This window comes from Pelecanus crispus, chromosome 1 (genome assembly GCF_030463565.1).
Source record: "Pelecanus crispus isolate bPelCri1 chromosome 1, bPelCri1.pri, whole genome shotgun sequence".
NCBI classification, from domain to species: domain Eukaryota; kingdom Metazoa; phylum Chordata; class Aves; order Pelecaniformes; family Pelecanidae; genus Pelecanus; species Pelecanus crispus.
The window spans coordinates 165,561,904-165,584,235 of NC_134643.1; the positions used below are offsets into that span (position 1 = coordinate 165,561,904).

Consider the following 22,332-nt stretch of genomic DNA (forward strand, 5'->3'; position numbering starts at 1 on the left):
TTTTCAGTCTTTTACCTGGTCATTTTATCCAGGGAAGAATGTTGCTTCTACTGTGCACTTACTCAAACTGTGGTTAACCTGCTTTCCACAGTAGTTTCATAAGTGTCTTAAACCTAATCAAAACAGACTATGTTAGTTGCTTCGCACTTATCTGTTTTCTGTCTACTCTCTTCTCAAATAGTTTGCCAACTTTGTCAGATATGATGCTTTATGTTATACCAAACTATACTCCATCAGCTTGTATTTCTTCAGATGCTTTCTGATTTCATTCATTCCTTAGAAGCACTATGAAATCTGTAACACAATTGCTTTCCTGGACCTGCAGACTCTTGGTATCTCCATGAGCTATGACTTCTTTGTGTTTTGTTTTGTTTTTTTTTCTTAAATGCGTATTTAGTTCATTCTGGCCCTTAAGCAGTCCTTTATTTGAGTTAAATATTAGAGTCATCAATAGATTTGTCCCACTATGCTGACAGCAGTTTTTAGAGTGTTTGAATGGTTAGGGCTGCTGTAGTGAACATTTTTGATCAAAGTACAGGGATATTGTTAGTTTTGTATGCAATTCACTTACCACAGAGAGATGGAGGATTGCGGCTGTGTCCACAGTTTCCTCAGGCACAATGGGGAAGGTGCAACTTAGGAAGAGTTTTCACTGGTGAATTTAAATGCAGTTCAGAGTAAACAGATATTTTGTAACAAAACCAGACTCTGTACTAAAGAATGACCTTCCCCGGCTGTTGTGCAGTATTTTATTAAATCAGCCACATTGCTGAGAACTTCCAGAACACAGCACAGTGTTAATCCTTCCTGCATAACTTGTATAACTTCATTAGAAGCATTCTTAGAAATTTCCCCTGTCAGGAAGCCAATGAAAATGAAATAATTAACAATTTTGTACTATCTGCTACTTGAGGATTAAGTCTGTGTTATTTATAACAACTGGACTCTATTGGACTTCGTAGGGTTTTGTTTGGGGCCTATATCATCGCTTTTACTGATGAAACCTTATTTTTCAGCTGGAAGGAACATTGGTGATGCTCTTGTCCACTCCTTGTGACCATAGGGAACTGGGCCGTATCCATTGTTCATAAAAGTATGAAGTCCCAACTTAGAAAGCTTAGGAATGGAAGAGGCAAAACAAGATGAAAAACTCTTTCAGGATTTCATTTCTCTGATGGTTAGAAAATGCCTAAAATCGGCCTACCTCATGTTCATGGCCACTTGTTTCAATGCCAGTATTACCTTTTGTCTTTCTTTATGGCCAGAGACAAGTGCTTAGTGATATTTACCCTCTGTCTTTTCCATTTTTTGGCAGCCTGAACTTGGGAGTTTTAAGTGCAAATGCCTGAACTGTATTTGCACTTAGATATTTGGACAAGTATCTTTCTGATGCGTAGTGCTGCTAAGCCATATACTGTGAAAACATGTGTGAACTATGGAATTGAGTCAGAGGTGGGATTTTCACTAATAAAATCATCTGCTTGGCATTGGTCTTTGGTCTACAGACAATGTGATATAGACTGACTCGTGTTCACACTGTTCAAGCCTGGTTCCGTCTAAAGCAGAATGGTTGTGTATCCATAGGTACAGTGGTTGGTTTTGATCTCCACTGGACCCCATGAATCATCCCTGTGGCCCCAAAACATAACTCAGAAATGTGTGGATTTTTCATTCCAAAGTTCCCGTGAGCATTGTGTCACATCCCTGATGTCACAGCCCACCAGGCATGTGATTTTATAACCCAGTATTGAAGGTAAGTATGGCACAAGGGAATGTCAGCCTGTGGAAGATATTGAGGATGTGAGCCTATTCGGAGTAGTACTGAACGTGTGTATGGGTTGGAGGGAGCTACGCTTGGTACAGGCACATCCATAGGAAGGTAACATCAGGGAACAGGAGCGACGGTATTTGACTACGTAAGTGCTGGCAGAACTGCTGCTTTGCAATAGACTCAGGCTGTGGTTTGACATGTGTTTAGACCTGCAGTAGAGATTGCTCAGGATGAGGCAGGGTACATGAATATGTTACTGTCAGAATCATGGAGGGAGGCACACAATACTGAAATTCATAGAATCATAGAATCATAGAATCGTTTAGGTTGGAAAAGACCTTTACGATCATCCAGTCCAACCATTAACCTAACATTACCAAGTCCACCACTAAACCAGTTAAGGGTAGAGTAGCAATTTTGTGTTTCCTGGCTTGGTGGCTGGATAATTATATTATATATATTTTTTATATATACATATATATTTAATTATAATTATACCAGCTTGATGCCTTTGGGCCAGCTTTATGTTGGAGGTAGGAGAGCAGACAATACCTAGTGTGGCACAAGTTAGGGTGCAGACAGACAATACAAGTTTCAGTGTGCAACCTTTCAGTGAAGCCCTCAAAAAAAGGGTATTTTTTTAAGGGGCAGAGTCAGCTTATAGTACATCAGTACTTTGTGTCATGTGGCTGTGGTGCTTTTAACATAATATTCAGAGCCTTACAGACAGAGCTAATTTGTCATCAAATCATGTCCTGAGTGACATTTTATTTATTCTCAGTGTTACTTCACATCTCTCTCTTTACAGAAGTTAGATCTACAACCTATGACTCACAAATGCTTCCTTTATGGAAGAGAAAGAAAAAAGGGCTTTTTTCTGAAGAATATGATTTAGCCTGTTGAGAAGCAGTTGAACTTGGCTCTGCACCACCACTACAACAATTTTCCAGACAAAATCCTAATGCAAGGTGCTTTTTGCACTTTGAATTCTCTTTCTTGTAGTGTCTACAATGCAGCATTTGGAAAAGGTAGTGTCTATGTACAGCCTAAACAAACACAGATTACTTTATGCACGTTAATATCATTCTTTTTGTAACTGGTAAGGATAAGATGCTGTACTGGCTTTACAGAATTATTTAATGCTGTAAAATTGGAGAAAACTAGTATGAGCCTCAAAAGGGTATCTTTTTGAAGGTTGAGCTCACTGCCTGGCCACTTCAAGATTGAGTCACCTCTCAAGATTGAGTCACCTCTACCTGCATCATTCCTTATAGATGCTTATCTGAGGTATTCTTAAAAGAGCTCCAAGGAGACAAATTCTACAGTCCCTTCAGTTATTCCAGTGCTTGCTATTGCCTGCTAGCAGTTGTTTCCCCTCTATTTCAATTGTTTCTGACCTGAGCACATGAATCCTGCTAAAAGCATTTAGTTGGTACTTTTACAAGTTCCTTAGGAAAGTCACTGGAAAGAGTTTTAATGCCAGGGCACCACAGATCTGCCTCATGGTCAGTTTTGGAAGCAGACATTTTTGAGATTCTCTGTTGCATTTGTCTTCATTTAGATAGCCCATCTCCCAGATGCTGTAAAATGAACAGGTCTGGAAACAGTTGTGCTTTCTTCTCTTGACTACATCTTATAGTATCAAGCTCTAGCTTTATTTTTAATGTGGCAGGCAATTTAATAAGTGTTTTGAAAACAACATATTGATCAAATACACTATTTTCCCAACATCTTTTATGTTTGCAGGGACTTATGTGGTAGAATCTCAGAACCATAAATCTAACTCTGTTTCTACTAAAGGAATGATAAAATTCCCTTTGGCTTCAAGCATTAGCATTCAGGCCAGGACTGACAATTTCAAACATGTCTCTTTCAGCATCTAAAAGAATCAGACTATATCCAGCTATCCGAACACCAGCTCACATGCCTAACTTCGGGCAGTGTGATTTAAAAATTGTGAACATAGTTTTCTCTTCAAAAATGTTACATAAATGTGCTGGCAGACCTTCCAAGTTAGGATCAGGATTTATTTCCTGTTCTGAAAGATATGGGGACATAATGTAACAATATAAAATTCTACCCAAGCCATGGTAGGACCTTCATACACATTACTGAGGATAACAAGATGTGTTTATAATGTCCAGCAGTAACTGTCCTTATGTATGCTTTTATTCCTAAGTAGGTGGTAGATACTTAGCGCTGCCTTTGACTTCAGTGAAGGGAGTGGATAGACTTCCAAAAGTCTTTTTAAAGGTGAAGAGTAGGCACAGAGGTAGTCACTGTGAAGTAAATGACATACAGAAAATCATCCCCAAATTTATGCATGTCACTTGTTTGCGCCTTCAGATCTAAAAGCTCTGATTTCATTTCACCAACTGAAAATTATTTTCATATGGAAAATGAGGTCTGTTTAGCTCATCCGTTGATAAAAAATTACTGGGAGTAGGTCTGATCTGTATTTCTTGGGAAACTGCTTCACTGAGCAATGCCAAAACTTTTTTTTTTTCCATACACAGTCCTTTTTTTTTCAAAACACGTATTCGTGTGGCTCAGCACAAAATGCCACATTTTCCACTTTAGCAAAAAGCTTTGAAGAAAAATATGTTAAATATCATAGGTCTATAAGAAATTAAAGCAGTTTTGAGTCAAAGCACAGAGCTGACACACACCTACACAAAAAATAAACATCTTTGCAGGTAAACTTGATGCTGAGAAAAAAGAGAGAGGGCATATCTGAGGGGAAAAAAAAAAAATCATTGATTTGACAGTGAGAAATCCGGGAAATTTCTGTTACTGGTGTGTGGAATTATTTTCCATAGTGCATGAAGATCAGAAAGGATTTCTGCGGAAGGAGATAATATTGAAAACAAGGTTTAAACAGAGTGTACTAAAACTTTGAACATTCTCTCTCCCAAAAAATATCTGACGGTTTATACAGGTTTTCATGCCAAAGATTTTGATTTTTGTCTCCAAATAAACCTGCCAGCTGCCTAGTCTATTAGTGCTAGTCTTCCAAGAATTCTTTTGATAACCAGTATATCTCTGGTCATGCAAACACTTTCTTTGAGACAGTCAGAAATAAAAGAAGTCAGATGTTACAAGAGTTAGTTTCCATTTCAACTCAACCTTTCATTTTCTGAAGGAGAGAAAAAAGGTTGTCTGTTGTTGCTGACATGCATGTATGGTTTTTATTAAAAAAAAAAAAAAAAATCAGGTTCTTTCTCTTTTGACATCCAGCTAAGAAACAAAAATTTTGAATACTCTAATCCCTCCTTTAAAATCAGAAATCTTACAGATAGTCTCACCTTAGGCATTGATTCTGTTGCTGTTTGAGGAAAGTCTTAGTGTCTCTAACTTAATACAGCCATCCCTGAAATGGAATTAACAATATACTTACCTCACAAAGGTGCTGTGGGGTTTAGGGAGCTATCAGCACACTAAACCTCTTCTCCCTGTCTCCTCTTGCTCCCTTACTGCACATATTAGGCTAGTGGGCAAACCTCTCTCTCACATCAACAAAGTAGGTAAATTATTTTACTTATAGTGTCACATAACAGATACCGGGGAGTACTTAACTCATTAATAGCTAAACAGGTCATTGAGTGAGTGTCATTTGGGTTTTCTTGTAACAGTCAATCATAGAGCTCCTTTCTCCCAATTAGGAAAGCAAGATTTTGTCTCTTCAGTTAGACTAGTCTCTTAAGATGCATTTGGCACTGTATGTTTGCTCCTGTTACTCAGATGTGTGGAGGCTAATGAGATTTCTAACATCTATCAGTTTATAATGTCTCCTTCGCTTTCAAGTTTCTTTGCAAGATATACTGTCTGTTTTTTTTCTTACAGAAATGCTTTGCTCTAAGTGCTGCTGCTGTCTTATCTCTGGTCACTGAATACTCAGCAGGTCTTGCTAGTTGGGATTTTTTACTGATATCCTTAGATGAAACTTTTATACAGAAAAGAATAAAGGCTTGTTCAGACATAGAGTGTGGCTGGGGCAAACTAAATTAGGATGCTTTGGGGAGGGATTTTTAAAAACACCTTATTTAAGATGACAGCAGTTTTATCACTGTTTGCAGGAGGGATAAAATTTCATGCAACTGCTTTTGAAATGTTATCCATGCAAGGGGAAGAGGCTGATCTCTTCTTCTGGACTGTTTGAAACTTTAGAGTGAAGGGGTTGCACTGCAACTGGAAATAAGGAAACACATTGTCATGGAGGTCAAATAAAATATGCTGCAGTAAGTTTGAAAATCACTTGCAAGGTCTTTTTTAGCACTTTCTGGACATGATCTTTTTTCTTTAAGGACTGTGCCAGCCAGTTTTTTCCTGTAAGGAACTTTGTATTGAACTTCTCTGATTGTTCAGTTCTTGCTAATACAAATATCACACTGGAAATGCTCCATTTAGGTCAGGCAATCTCTTGTAATCCGTATTCCCAAACATGCACACAATTTTAGGGGCTCTGCACATCTCCAGGTCCCCCAGTTATTCTGTTCAGATGAATCACTAATGCATGTTCTTGCTAGCTCCTACATCTTTTCTCTTTGAGCATTTTTTCTGCCTCCACACATTGTCATGCTTTCAAGACAGTTCCTATTAGCTGACCAGACTCAAGACTTGCTGAAATGATCTCTCATGGTAAAGCTTACAGTCATGCTTCTTATTTAACTCTGCTTTTGGGTAAAGTATCATCAAGGTCACTATAGATACAGAAATGTTACTATGTCAATATGTTCTATGGTTTCATTCTTCGATACTTCTTTCTTCTTACAAAGCAGATACGTTTGTTATTAATTAAACAAATTATTTGACACCATGATGCATGCTAGCTTTGCTGTTTCATGACTGTGCTTAAAATGAGTTAGATTGCTTTGTCTATAACTATTGGGGAAAAAAAGTTGATACAACAAGTGAATAGTTTTGACTGACAGTGTATGAAAATCAATGCTGAATTTACATGCCTTGTGTCAAGGAAGATTTGCATGCTTTGTTTTCTCTCCAACAAAGGGATCCATCACTACCTTGATTTTAACAGTCATTCCTAATGTTTAATATATGGCTGAATGACAACTCAAATACATAATGTCTGTACTGAGAACATGCCTTAAATTTGTCTGTTTAATATGATAACCCTTAAAGTGTTCATTAAATTTTAAATGTAACAATTTGTGTGAATTTCGGAATGTTTGGTTTCTGGACTGTCACTTTTACTGTATGGTTTTAAAGGCATCTACATACATAATGTATTTTAAAAGAAGAAACAGTCCTGAAAAAAGATGGCTCATTTTAAAAGGAGTAAGTTAATATAAATTATAGAGTTTCTTCTGTTTAACAATTTTTGTTACACAGTTTTGTCATAACATTTACTGTAGCAGTCATTTACTCTACTATGTAGAGTAAATGTACTCAGTACTTCAAATCAGAGATGTTTCATTAGAAAGACTGAGGTGGTGGCAGGCCCATCTTCACAACATTTGTCACTCAAAACCAAGGCCTAGGGATTTCTGCATTCTTGGTTTCTGGATCTGAGAAGTGAGTATTATTACAGTTTGATTCCCTGACAGGGAAAAGCACAGCTATGGCCGTGTCCTACTTCCAGGCTCCAGCCTGAAGCTCTGCCCGTTTTGTTGAGGATGGGAGCCCAGGGATCTGAGAAAAGTTGCATCCTTAAAAAGACTCTAGGGAGAAGGAGAGGTGGGAGTTGTTGACTGTGCTGCAGAGCTTCCAGGTAGTAGTGTGCAAGGTGTGAACAATTCACAGCTCAGCATTTCCTTGCTTCTCATCAACTGCCAGTAAATTTTGCAAAGCTGCCACACACCAAAAAAAGCAGTGATTATAAGAGAGAGTGTATATTAGCAGTGTATTTTTTACAGCTGTGTAATTTCAAAAAGGAAAAAGCAGACATTATTTATGCACATAAAGCCAGCTTATGAGCTTTGCTGACATTCAGGAGCCCTATTTGCTAGGTTATTTGTGGACATACAGGTAAGGAGCATTTTAATCAAAAAAGTATTAAATAAATAGTCAGGCTAAATATCCATAAACATGCACACCTAAAGTAATTTTGAAGAATGGTTGTCCCTGTTTACACCATGGACTTGTTCACAAATGTAAAACAGATTTCTCTTTGTAAAGCATGAAATATGACATCAGGGAGCACAAACCCTATCAGATGTAAGACACTAATGGTTTAACTAAGCATGAACTGCCATGCTTACCCTGTGCAGTCAATACATATGCCAACATTGCCACATTCATATTAGTAAGCTAACACTCTGAATAGTGAACAAATTTCTAAAATACTTGCAAACAGTGCAACAAAGTCCATAAAAATTCCTGCTTCTTTCCATTATTAAGGCTGTAGAACAAATTGCATTGATCCTAGCACTTATATTTGCAATGTTTCTTTATCTCCTTAGTGGTGGTTTTATGCATACACTCTCTGTGTATAGTCTCTTCTCATATGTAGAAGCTTCATCTTCTCATAAGGAAACATTTTCAAAATGAAGAGTCAATAACACATCACTACTGTATGTTTGAAGTCACTACACTTACAAAGGTTAAAATACTGTGTTCAGACTGGCAGTGTGTTTTTTCTGCTGTTGTAAAACAGTGCTCTGCACAGTTTCCATTTTGCCATCTTTTCCACAGCTCAGTCACAGGGAAATGGCACTGGGGTCTGAGGTTTCAAAGGAGGAGCTGAGTGTGGGCATGTTTTGTTTTTCTTCTTTTCCTCCTCATTTCTGCTGGTTGGCAAAGTGGCTGATACGAGTTGGTTTGGGAGAGTAAAATAGACTGGATCACTTACTCGGAGACAAGCAAGGAACCCCATGAAGCCGTTCAGGATTTGATCTTTTTGTTGATTTCAGTCCTATCTACCAGCTGCTTCCCAAAGTGCTAACAACTTTATCCTTGCATTTCTGGGTAATTTTTATTCGCTTCTAGTTTCACCAAAGCAATAGCGTAAGACAGCTGGAAAATCCTGGCTGCACGCAATGTTTTTTTATGAATACCTTGAGACTGAAAAGTAAGACATAAATGAAAAGCTGACTGGTCAGTGGGAATATCCATGCCTGGCAGGAACATTCAGCTTCATGATTTTATCAGTGAAAGTGAGCAGGGACAGAAGCAGGGTTGATAACATTTCTGTAGCCTAAGTGAGAGGTCATTTCTTTATGGACATAACATTCACAAAACCATCTTAAGGCAGGCTACCTTTCAGTATTCAGCACAACAAATAGAGTTAAATTAGACTCTAATTTAGCAGCACCCGGCTGCTTAGTTTTGCCGGGAAATTGAAAAATGAGTCCTTTCGCCGGCGCGCCGGGCGGTTATGAGCCTGGGCTACCCGGGGTGGTGGCTCCTCGCCGCCTGATGTTCCAGATGTGCCCGAGGTGCACGATCGCCATCTAGCGGCTGCTGTAAAGCAAGGAAAAGGAGCGTCCTACTGGCCGGCGTTTGCGGAGGTTTATGGGTGACAATATGCAGTGTTTTCAGTTTTTAATAGCAACGCCTGCATTTTTACTTGCCGGAATAATTCCCGATTAAAAATAAAAAAAGTACAGAATCAAAACTTCTATCATGTTTTTTCGCATAAAGTGGCCCTCCTGTAAATGTTCTTTCTCAGCATCATTCACAGCAGGCACAAGAAAACGGAGAGAACCCTGATGTAGTAAACGAAGGTAGTCAATAAACATGGGCTACACATGCAGAAAATGCTGGAGTTAATGGCATACCTAAGCTTAGTTTTCATTTTTTTGTTTCTCACTTGGAATAGCTACAAATCACATAGCACAAAGTTATTAATAAAAGACAACACCTCGACATCGTGCGTCCCCTAATAATACGGGATTTTGAATCTAGAAGCAAGAACATAACAGAGTTAGGAGGAAAGGGTTCTGTTTCCAGGTTTAATGAATTTTCCATGTGACCTTTCACCTCTGCTCCTTTAATTCTGCAGTTACAAAATTACAGTGTTATTCAGTGCACTCCCTTTTTCATGATGTCCATTCACAGAACTAGCTCATTATAGCAAGAGCTGATGTCACAGAGCATGGTGGTGTGACAGAGGCACAGAAACAAGCAAAAAATCCTGTGTGTTTACAAAATATGCATAAATATACTATGTAAAATAGCATCCCTGCACAGTGATACTATTGTTCTCTTCTGTCAACTATGAGTCCTTTATTTAAATAAATACCTTCTATATTCTTTAGAAGATAGGGTTTTGGCAGGATAGGGTTTTGGCAGGATAGGTTTCTTCACTCCCATATGGAAAATCATCACCTATGTGCTCTGGCTCTTTCAATTCTTTTCTCCCTGCTACTCTATTCATTTGTATAGCATGGAAGAGCCAGGTGACCTTGCTCCATGGAATGGCATGGAAATTACTAGAATTTTCTTTTATTACAACCATTTGGGTGTTAAAGCAACTACTTTCTCCATGCCCCTTAAGGCTAATGCTCCCAGCTGGTAGATCTGAAAGAAACATATGCATTGAAGAAGGCATAAGCCTCCTGCATTTCAGCGCTGAATGCCCATATATGTAAACATGCGTTATTAGTAGCGATACAAGTCTGTCTCTGGTTGCTGTTTTTTCTTCTATAAGGTATGAAGCAAATGAATGTTGCAGAAGTTGAGCAAGATTCAATCTCTTCTCCCATACTTCATTTTCTGGACTTGTTTTTCTTTTGTTTTTGATAATGACCGCATGCAGTTGTAAAACATTTCCAAAGGTAGAAGTGTTTGTTGATTGCACAAAAGCAGTCTTTTGAGACTGATACAGATTATGATATTGATTTATTTGTTTTAATCTGTGTATTGAGAAATGTTTTCCTTCCTTGTTTTGATGAACCATCAGCATGGTTAAAGGAATTGTTTTATTGTAACATCACAATGTGGACTTTATTAGACACGTTCAAGCAAAAGCACTAAAACAAAAACAATTCAAAGTATATTCCTTTATTTTACTTCTGTTGTAATCAGAAAGTTCCTCCTAAATGACTTCAATCTTTCTTGCCACCACGGTTTAGACATCTGCTGAAACAAATAGGAAAATTGTCATAAATATTTTCTAGATATTTTTATTTACTAAGATTTAGCAATATTCTCAATGCGGATGTTGCAGCCCCAAATTCAGCAGGATGCCCATGCCAACATGCCTAAACTGATGAGTAATGTCATTATACTCATGTGTTTAACCCTCTTCATGGTTCAAAGCTTTTTTCGTAACTGAAATGTCTCACTGATGCCTGTAGTTAGATTGCATGAATCTTGATCTAAATGTTCAGGACATTGACAAGAGATGACTACATTTTGAAGTAAATGGGGCCTGTTGTGTATCTGAATGGCCAGGCTCTGCAGGTTTTCAAGCCCTTGTTCCCCCTGCTACCCATATGCCTGCTTGATTTACACAAGGTCCTATGCTCTCCTGTGCCCTAACTACGGGACTCCTAGCACTATGTGGTCAGGACTTAAGCCCTCGGTACTAGTAGAAGATGACACTATGTCACTGATAGACAGAATAGTGGCACCTGTGGAAAAGGAGAATTTTGCCATTTGATCTAAGGGGCATAAGTTAGGTTTCATACATGGCAGCATCGCCATGTCTGGGTTTTTTGATGTATTCCACCATCACTTAATATTTTGATACACTCTCTCTCCCTCCATATGGATTTGAGCATGGTGAGAAAAACAGGGCATGGTGCCGTGAAGGGAGAGTCTTTTTAATAACTTACACATTGGCTTTAGGAAGATATAGTCAGATATTAAAGAAATACTCAGAAAGAATAGAATCAGTTGCTGATTGTCTTCAAATGTAACTTTTAGCAAATGTAACCTTTAGAAGAGCAAAAACATGCAGTAAGGCAGATGTTAACTAAGAATTACTCTTTTTTCTGAAAACAAAACATTTCATGGTGTTGGATCCCTTACTGTCATGCCTTTATTCTGTATCCAATTGAAACAGTATTTACAGAGATAGTTAACAGCATGGTTCCTGGCATCAGTATTGAAAGCTTTATTACCTTCTAGTCACATATGTTAAGTAAGAATGTATGTTCTTAGTGGTAATTGCTTTCTAATAGCCTTAAGAACACCTGTACCAGTTATATACAAGCCATATTTTTACTTTAGTGTCACAGATGAACACATATTATTTTAATTGGCTTAATTGTGCATTTTTGTCCATTCACAGTATTGCTTTACTGTGGCAGATGGCCCAATGTATGTGTTATAAATACTTTGCATGACATCCCCTCTATTTTACTAATCTTCACTGTGACTTTCCCATTGGTAATGACTAATTACAGTTTCCTAGCCAGCAACTTTTAATAGATTCCTTTTTTTTCTTAATCTCTGCCTGTCCTCAACAGCACTGTTTTGTTCAATAATTTAATCAGTTCAGCAACAGTTTAATATTAGATAATTGAACCATTACTTTATGGATTTTTGAAATGCAAAATACCCATGAAGTAATCACTGATGAATATTTCAGTATTGATAGAGACCACTTTCTTTTCTGAAGAAACAGAAAGGGATTTGCTATCTACTCTTGAATGTTTTTTCTTTCCTTTTATTTTTATTTCTGTCCCTTTGTCCTGAGAACCATGTGCAGTAAATAGGAAGGAGTCCAATAACCAGAAAAATAAACAGAAAGGATTAACATTTTAGCCTGCCCACCATGACCATGTTAACCATTCCACACCTACATATCAAGCGAGCGAGTTTATAGAGAAAAAATTCCATTCATCCCTTTCTCCTCTTATTGGTGAGGGGAGACCTTATCGCTCTCTACAACTACCTGAAAGGAGGTTGTAGTGAGGTGGGTGTTGGTCTCTTCTCCCAAGTAGTTAGCGATAGGACGAGAGGAAATGGGCTCAAGCTGCGCCAGGGGAGGTTTAGATTGGATACTAGGAAAAATTTTTTCACGGAAAGGGTAGTCAAGCATTGGAAGAGGCTGCCCAGAGGTGGTGAAGTCACCATCCCTGGGAGTGTTAAAAAAACAGGTAGATGTGGCACTTGTGGACATGGATTAGTGGGCATGGTGGTGTTGGGTTGATGATTGGAATGATGATCTTAGAGTTCCTTTCCAATCTTAATGATTCCTAGTTTTTATTTTCATTACAAATAATGCAGCCACCAAGCCAGGAAACATGAAATTGCTACTCTACTCTTAATTGGTTTAGTGGTGAACTTGGTAATGTTAGGTTAATGGTTGGACTTAAAGGTCTTTTCCAACCTAAACGATTCCATGATTCCATTCTATGATTCTATAAGATTTATCTGCAAAAGAGACTCCCTAAGGCAAAACCACTTCCAGGTTCATCCCACCTGTGTTAGCAGACAAAAGGATGCAGATGCTGGAAATTCCGTGGGAGAATAACAGCACAGAGCTCCTTTATAGGCTGGTGTGATTTTTTTGGGGAAGCTCCTGGACTCAGGAATTTCTGACTAGAACCATTCCTTACTCTGTGAAGAGGATCGGCTAGTCGGCTGGTTCATGCTTACCATCTGCATGTTGCTAGCAGCTGCTATGTTTTGCTAAGGGCAGTACTCTTCACACTCCCTCTCTTTTATGCAAGATATTTCATGAAATGAAGCAGTAGTGGAGCAGAGCTAGCAGGTGGCTGTAGGACAATTCCATGATTTCACAGCAGTTTGTGAGATTTCACAGTTTAATTTCACAGTTTAATTGTGTTCCTTCTCAGAACGAAAAATTACTTCAAACAAGAATGCCGTATGAGCCCTAACCACAGTCTGTATTTTGAAGCTTTCATTGCAGAGATAAGGAGGAAGGGGGAGCTGGCTGGAGCATATTGTCCCTCAGACATTAGGATGAGTTTGGATCTTAAGTTTAAAATTAGTAACTTCATAGCTTTTATTCAAAAATGGTTTCTGCACACATAAACCCCTCATAATTTTTCTTTCGTCTCCTCCCCCCCTCCCCAGAGTGATATAGGAAGTTCAACTTAAAAATGCTTTAACTTTTTTAAGGCAACACGTGTACGTTAAAGCAGCTACCCTGGCTACCTGCCTGAATTTCAAAACTGTTCAGTAGCTTGTTGTAGTCACTTCACTGTGCTTGCTAGTGTTGGGCACCTTCTCGGTGTTTTGCTGCTTACTCAGTGTTTCTGATATTAATAGTGATTTCTTTCACCTGCTGAATGTTGATCCTGATATTTTTAATTAAATCTGCCTTTTCTCACGGATGCTGCTGAAGTCACCTGATGGGAGAAATTCTGCTTTTGAAGACATTTGCATACTGCCCATGAACCCATTTAAGGGATTATGCATGTGTGTCCAGGGAGAGAAGGGAGTCCAGTCTGATACAAAACCAATTAATATTCAATTTCAAAAGGAAGAAACATAGAAATGCACCTGAAAAACTTCTCTTTGAAGAGAGGAAAAGAGAGCTGATTGATACCCTTTAGAGAAAAGGAAAATAAACTAGATAAGATTATTGTTTGCTGATATTGAAAACTTTCAGGGAGGCTTAATGCCAAACATTTTCATTTTTCCTCTGACAGGCACAAGCATATTTACTGTTTACGAAGCTGCTTCTCAGGAAGGCTGGGTATTCCTTATGTACCGAGCAATCGACAGCTTTCCCCGATGGCGTTCCTATTTCTATTTCATCACCTTAATTTTCTTTCTGGCCTGGCTTGTTAAGGTACTGAAACATGTGTTCTTTTAAACCTATCTGAAATATAAATCATATTAGAATGAATTTCTTCTTTTTTCTGCTTGCTGAGCTTTGTGTCAGCTAGTCTTGTTCTTTTTTCAGAATGTTTTCATCGCAGTCATCATTGAAACGTTTGCAGAAATCAGAGTGCAGTTTCAGCAGATGTGGGGGTCCAGGAGCAGTACTACTTCAACTGCCACCACCCAGGTGATGCACTTGAGATACTGAGATTCTCTGGGGACTTGATTGGGTTTAGCTTATGAATGAATAATAAGCCAAAAATTCCTGTTTATTATTATCTGTTTTATTTGACTTTGCATGTTACTACATATATTTTAAAGTTGTTGTATGAATTTTCATACAAATTAAATTCTACGGTATATTTTCCAACTAGGCTTTCTTAAAAAAGAATAATAGAGAAGACTGTAATATGGTTCTTTATATGGCTGGGTATGTTATCACTAAGTTTTTATTTTCTTTTAATGAAGTAGGAGAATGCTTTTTTATCATGTCATTGGTGGGTTTGGATTTAGGGTTGCTAGTGAATACCACTTTCTGTGCTAAGGAAGAAGCGCTGAAATTGCAAGCTGTAGCTTGGAAAAGAGAGGTCAGAGGGTAGCTGAAGTGTTTGGGGAAGCTGGTCCTGGAACTGAGAAGGGTGTGTTAAGACCAAGGAGGAATGAGGTGCTGAGGCAATGAAAGAGCCATACTAATATTTGAGGTAGCCAAAGAAAGTGAGACCCTGAGTGTGGCATAGTGGGTAGGAAGAAGCCATGATAGGAAGGGTGCTATGTGTGGGCTGGGTAGTGTGAAAGAGCCGGTGTGTATGAAAAATGAGGGCTAAGGGGTTGCGATTTAAATTCTCCTACTCATTATTGTAACAATCATATTAGGTATCCTGAATGCAAAAAAGGCCAGGCTTTCCCAGGCTGGTGCAGTTTGTCATCTATAAAAGGGACCAGTACCAACTGCCTGCAAAAAGCTCTTAGGAAGACAGATATGAGAAACATACCCATGAGGAAAACCATTCTAACCTCTGTAGCTAGATTATTTTCTTAAGCCAGAGGATTTAACTGTCTCAAAATTATTTATTAAATATTTTCTGATATTCCTTTGGATAGTCCTTTAATCCGTATGTAAATCTAGTCCTTTTCTGCCTGCTGCTATGTTTTTCGCCTTAAATAGACTTTGTGGCAATAATTTCTACTCTATATGTGTCTTTGTCAAAGCAGACTTGGTGATACCAATTTAAAATCTAACCAAAAAAGAAAAAAGGACTTTTCCACATGACACGTACATAGCCTGAGGAGCACAATGTTTGTTTCATCTCTGATGGGACAGATTCCTAAGCCATATAGGCTTAACCAACATATTCTGAACTAGACACTGGAACAGAAATATCAATGTAGGGAAACTCAAGAAGCAGCCAACATTAAGGAATTTAAATGATAAAAGAAATTCCCAAAATAATGTCATCATGCCAAAGAATATGAACATGTTGAATATAAATTGCATCATGCAGAATAAAAATAGCGTGTTGGCTGCAGTCAAGTGAATGGTTACTTTGTTCCCTGAGTCACTAGCGTAATGGGACATAAAGGGAGTCCAGCTTACCGAACTACAAAAATTATTTGCCTTTTTTGTATTAAGAAGGGCAGAAAATTTCTTGTAGGTTTCTTGTTTAAAGCATCAGACAAAAGTTAGAAACCTTGCTTGTTTTGTCCATGAAATAACCTTGAGGAAAAACAACAATATCTTTCTTCATTTGCCCACCTCATAAATCATTAAACTGGTCCCAAAACTTAGTCCTATAGAAAAGGAGTGTCTAATAGCCAAAATCAAGGAAGGGGTCTCTGGAGAAGGATAAAAGGAGGTTCTTGTAAAGCACTTTAGCACTGCACATTAAAGCATGGTACAAAAAGAAGTAACTCAGTGCTGATTTGAGCTGGCAACTCTTCCCAGTGCAGAGGTGCTACATAAGGACTTAGAAGCATTGCAACCATATTTGTGTGACACTGCCCCCAGTCTAATAAGCACTTCTCTCAGGATGGCTTTTAAGCTTCAACCACACTGCTGTGGCTGTGTTCTCGAGGCGATTTGTTTGGGTGCTGGGTGTCAAGGAAAATGTTGGAGTCAGATGGGAACTTCACCACACTTCATTACGTAGTATACGCAGACTCTCAGGTGGCAATTTAAAATGCTGGAGCCATTCATTTTCTTTCAAGAACATTTTCAAGGACAGTGTTAATCACTTCCAGACATGGTTTCTCACTGTTCCTTATGTCCAGCAGTCTGCATCTTTTTATGACCTAATTTCTGAGGAAAAAAAAAAAAAGCCAGAATGCCTACACCTACACTTCCAGAGGTTATTGGTAAAATGTGAATACCACTGTGGTCAAGAGAGCCTTTTCCATTGACATCATTACAGCCTGGATATCATTCAGCTATTTGCAGGAATTACAAGCTCTGGGTAACACTACAGAAGGACTGTAAAGCTACTCTTGATATGCATCAGTGCAACAAAAATAAAGTCTGATCCTTGGGGTAAAATAATTGCACCAGAAAAAATGATGAGGTTGTCTATTATTTCCAAATGCACCGTGAAACTTAGTTTTTGGTCACAATGTATTTGTGTTTCCTCAGGATAAGCTTACCTTAGTAAGGAATTTGTTCTGAACAGGTACCACCATCTAATGATACTGATCAGAGATTAATTGAATCAGTTTCTACATTAGGACTAATAGAGACACATTGTGTTTGATGTTATCTGAGTAAAATTCAGAATCTATTAATGTTGGAAAAAGAGCATGTTGCTTTTTTTTCTGTAGCAGTGAGAACCATTTCCCTCTTATATTAAACTAGCTATCATCAAAGTGTATGCAGTCCTTAAGGCAAATGTATTAGATTTTGCTTGTATTTATTGGCACGTAAAACATTTCTGACAACAATTTTCCCTTTCAAGATGTTTCATGAAGATGCTGCTGGAGGTTGGCAGCTTGTGGCTGTTGATGTGAATAAACCCCAGGGCAGAGCTCCTGCATGTCTACAGGTATGACATTGCTTTTTAATAAATCAGTGTGTGTAACCAGCACCACTCAAATGTTGGCATAAAGAGACTGTGGTGAGAAGTAGCTACAATAGTTTTAGTCGTAAATTTCTTTAAAGCCATTGCTTTCTGCAGTGTAGGCTTGTTCTTGAAAATCACAGATCAACAAAAAAGGATATACCACACCCAAAGGGAGAGGATTAGAAAAATGCATTCCTTATAAAGACTGTTTTGTGTGCTCATGAGAGAAAGATTTTAGATTTTTTAAATATAAAATAACATAAGTCATCACCCTTTATCTCTCAGGCTTTGTATACAAACTGATTCCACTCCTAGGTTATTCACAACAAAAATGCTTGTTTATTAACTGCAAAATACAATAACATATGCCAAGAAGCATGAGTAATCATAATAAACACAGAAGTACCTCGTTTCTCTTGTTCCATCTTGGAAATAGGATCACAGAAGAAGGGGGAAGAGGCATGTAGGTAGTAAGCCATGCAGTGTTTGAAACTTCCAGATTTAATGTTCTCACTTGGATATAGGTGAGTTTGTAAAACTCTATCCTCATTGTTTAAATAAATCCAGACTAAGATAAGTAATATTTTTATAAATCCCTTTTTATTACAGCACATTGTACAGCAGCTCAATTTTTTATTTGCAAGTTAAATAATGTCACTTCTGGATGAAACAAACTTACTTCAGAGTAGAAAGCTAAATCTACTATAGCACTCTGATAGCATGATGTTCGCTGGCAGTTTTGGTTATGTTTGGTTTAATGTGTAAACTAAAATACACATACTTGTTGGCAGCATGTACATTGCTGAACACTAAGCTGGCAAGCACCTTTCATCCCCTCCACAAGCTGTTCATCCTCAAATATCTCTGCTTTGTCAAACCACTGCCATATATTTAATTATAGCATATGTCTTAACTGATAATTCCTCTTCCCAAATTTAATTCTTGATTTTGACAGCAACAGGAACATCATTTGTGGTGTTCTCAAGCAGCAGTCTCAGGTATGCAGATAAAATGTAACTGAATTCACAATGAAAACTCCTCCAGATGAGTCAGGATAGCATCTGACTTACCTGGTCTGCCGTTGTCCGCAGTATTGCATTGTTGCCCCTTTTAGGAATCATGTAAACACAGTAAATTGTGTTCCAGGGAACATAAACCTCATGCATCAGTGGGTGCTGCAACTTTTTATAATTGCAACTCAACTAGCAGGTTTTTTCTCATTCTTCGTCCCTTTGTGCAACATCTGCAGGGTTTCCAGTAATCTGTGATCTTGCTGGATGTCAATCCAAGGAAAACAATCCAAAGGAAAGCAATGTGTTAAAATATTATTTTATTAGGATAATGCCCAAAATAGGCTTTATTCTTATTAAATATAGACTAAAATACAGCCCAGAGAAAGCAAAATCTCAAAGTCTGGATAAACACACACACCCCCCCTTTATTCATCTCACCATGCATTATTGTTTCAGTTCTATCAATCTGAAGTAAAGAGAAAACAGACTTCCTAAAAAATTCATGTATTTAAAGCCTTTGCAATATATTAAAGGCATTCTTTATGCATTAAGTCCCTAGTGAGAAATGTGGTAGTTATTTTTTAAGGGTTTGGGTGGGTTTTGTTCCTTAAGAGGAGTATGGTGCATAAATCTGAGTCTAGGAAAGAGTTAAGCAGGTTGGAGAATATATATCCTGCCTTTAGGACACATTCAATTAATATGCATTCTTCTGACCTTTATTAGCTAAGTATATTGTCATTCAATATCCTGTGAAGGATGGCGTTCTTAGAAAAAGGTAGCGAAGACTCTATTGCCCTGTATAATTTAATTAAATTTTGCAGTAAGTTTGGTTTTATTAATTCCTCTCTGGGCTCTGTAACTATTACTCCTCCAAATAAGAAAGGGAACATTATTAAAAGTTCTGTTTCAACAGTTACATAGGCCTGGGTCTGTGCTTTGGTGAAACTCCACTTATTCACTGTATTGAGTTATTTAGAATTTAATTCCTCAACAAACTGTACTGTGCATTGGGAGAGGAAATATCCAAGCGGCTAAGGGAATGGAAAACGACTCTGGAGATCTAGGTTCGATTTATTGGCCAAGCACAAATTTCCTGTAGACCTTGAGAAAACTACTTAATAGGTATCTTTGCTTTAGTTCACATTCTTTATGGTGGAAAAGTGTTCCCTCCCAGATTTGGCTACTGTGGGGTTTAAACCTACTAACTACTTGAGAGGCACTCCAATAAGGTGGGCTTGTGCTATCTAAGTTGGCAAATAGATACATTCAGCTCTCTAAAGCGGGGAGTGATGGAGGAAAGTATAATGCGATTTATGTGTGGTGTGTAACATAAAAACCTTTCTAATACAGGTCTTGGAAGACGCTTCACATGGACTAGCTGGATCTGTTGGGGTTTACTACTTTGGCATTTGTACAACCATGCTTACTCCCACAGACCAGGTCAGGGGTTTCAGCCTGGCAGGCCTTGCTAGCCTAGGTGGAACATTGCAATGGCACGTGGAGCAATGCAGGGCTGGTGTTATTCCTGAGCAAATAATAATTCAGGCGGAGATACTGTATAGGCTCTGTGCAGAGCCTCTGTAACTCGCTTTGTCTCACACAAACATTGCGTTGTTGTACGAAGCCTCTCAATCAGGTAAAATGAATAAGCAGGCTAACCACATCTTTACCCTGCTGTCACAGCTGGTCTGCAAAGAGGGGATTACAAAGGAGTTTCAGAATCCCATGTAGTGAGTAGTGTGCCTTGGTATGTCTAAAATGCTGGGCAGGTGAGCGCCGCTGTGCTCACCAGGGTACCCTCCCTTGTCTCTCCCGAGAGCCCACTTGCCTTTCCGCTGGGCGCATGGCATATAGGCAGAACAGAACCAGCACGTGCATATGGATCTGGGATCTGCAAGGTGCTCTTGTATACAGCAGCATAGTAGTTAAATAAGACTAAACCATGAGAGATGGGTAAGAAAGATGGTCAAAAGTCTGGTGTTTTTGAAGAACTTTAACTCAGACACCTAACTAAGTTTTGTTTAGTTTTTAGAAGTGGCTGGAAGTGGCAACATGAAAAATTAGTATCAGAATGGTTTCTGATTTTGACTTGCAAATCTATCCTGATGTGGGGCAAAGAGGCTTTTATTTCTTTATAATGGTTTTATATTTATTGCGTTTTTCTTTTGAGAATTCCCAAAGGTGCTTTGTGGCCTTTTGTTACTTATTCTCACTGTTCCCCATGACTGGCATTGATTTTAAATATTGATTTTCTTTTGTCACTGAAAAATAATCTTTGTGTTTTCCATTTCAACATGAACCATTTGGCATGAATGCATGCTGAGGCTCCGACATTGCCACATTATTTTGCTGTTGTTGATATTACTTTAACACATTGTAGTGTGTTAGAACTTCCTGCCTATCGTGATTTACTCCTACGAGCACAGTAGGAAGCTCTCAGTTCACAAATAAAGAAAAACTGAGCACCAGGTTCCAGAAAAAATCCTTTATAAACCTCTTTGAGCATGTATTTACCCCTTTAATCCCATGTTAAAGGCACACTGTGTTTCTTATTATTCCTTTCCTGTTAATTTTAAAGGTTGTTGATGGTTTTATCACGCCTTCTTTCTTTTTGTCTTCCTGTCCACAAAGACTTATAAAATACACATACTGATTTAAAGCTGAACTGGAAAGTTTCAGCTCATATGTCTTCCGTGAACCCATGGTTGATATTACTAACACCAAGTAATGACATCTTCAGTCTTCTCAATACTTAGTTTTGTAATGAACAGAGGAAGTCTGGAACTGTGAGGAAAAGTGAACCAGAGAGCAATTCCCTCTTCATGCTAATATTTTGGGGTTGTATGTCCAGCAGAAATTAAACGCAGAGTGGAGACAGAATGATGTTTAGAAAAAGCTTGGAAACACTGTGTGTGACGTGTCAGCATAAAGGGAAGTGGTCACCTACTCACAAACTGTATGTGCACCCATACTCTGATAATAAAATCTTCAACAGATTAAAAATACTGTATTTGCTATTAATCGTATGTGCTCCATCTACGGAAGAAACAGAAGGTCACAAAGCTATGATCTGAGCAAGCAAGTGACATTATTATGATTACAGTGCTCTTGAACATATGATTAATGTCAGAATTTAATCATATCTTGTTGCCTCAAAAAAAGGTTAGCCCTTCATGCTACATATTATTGTCAGAATGTGTTACAGAATTCTGTACAAGTAAAGAATTTTAGAGAACCTTGAAGAAGAGACAAAAAGATCAAAAGTAATATCGAAAGACAGAAAAAATATAGAGAGTGGAGGAGGCATGGCCAGAGAAGCAGGAATTGGGTGGTGTAGCAGTTTCATAATGGATATATTGAATGAGAGAGAGAAAAATGAGATAAAACAGTACTTAGGGATTTTCACTGCAGGAATAACAGAGAGCACAAGTGGGTTTTCTCCTCTTCTCTTTCATGGGCAATAATTATTGGTGAACCAGAAAAGTGTGGTAGTCTATTTATATACTAATTAGCCCTTTAGTGTAACTTTGGAATCAAGCAAAAGGTATGCCTACTCAGTCCTATTCTCTTCTTACCTACAGTGGCTTTCATTAGATTAAATACATATATAATAGATTTCTTCCAGTAACTGAAATCCTCTCTTACAGTGAAAGAAAAATCTTCTCTTTTGGTTAGCTAAAATTAAGTTTTGATTTGAATGAGTTTATTACTTGAGTATATTATACGAGTTTATTCAGAAGCAGATTAAATTGATTGCAAATCCTAAACTTCTGAGGCTGTCATTAAAAAAAAAAATCTA

At 38.1% G+C, this 22,332-nt stretch overlaps 1 protein-coding gene across 3 annotated transcripts in view; it reads left to right on the forward strand.

Annotated features, from left to right (window-relative positions):
• The window catches only part of NALCN (sodium leak channel, non-selective), a 251,379-nt gene that overhangs the window by 81,105 nt on the left and 147,942 nt on the right, over positions 1 to 22,332 (forward strand). For 2 of the 3 annotated variants that reach the window (XM_075712454.1, XM_075712463.1), the window contains exons 7-9: positions 14,299 to 14,441; positions 14,556 to 14,660; positions 17,416 to 17,502. In XM_075712454.1, coding sequence (XP_075568569.1) covers positions 14,299 to 14,441; positions 14,556 to 14,660; positions 17,416 to 17,502 — 335 coding nt within the window. The remainder of the gene's footprint in view (positions 1 to 14,298; positions 14,442 to 14,555; positions 14,661 to 17,415; positions 17,503 to 22,332) is intronic. The other variant, XM_075712470.1, reaches the window with a different exon arrangement.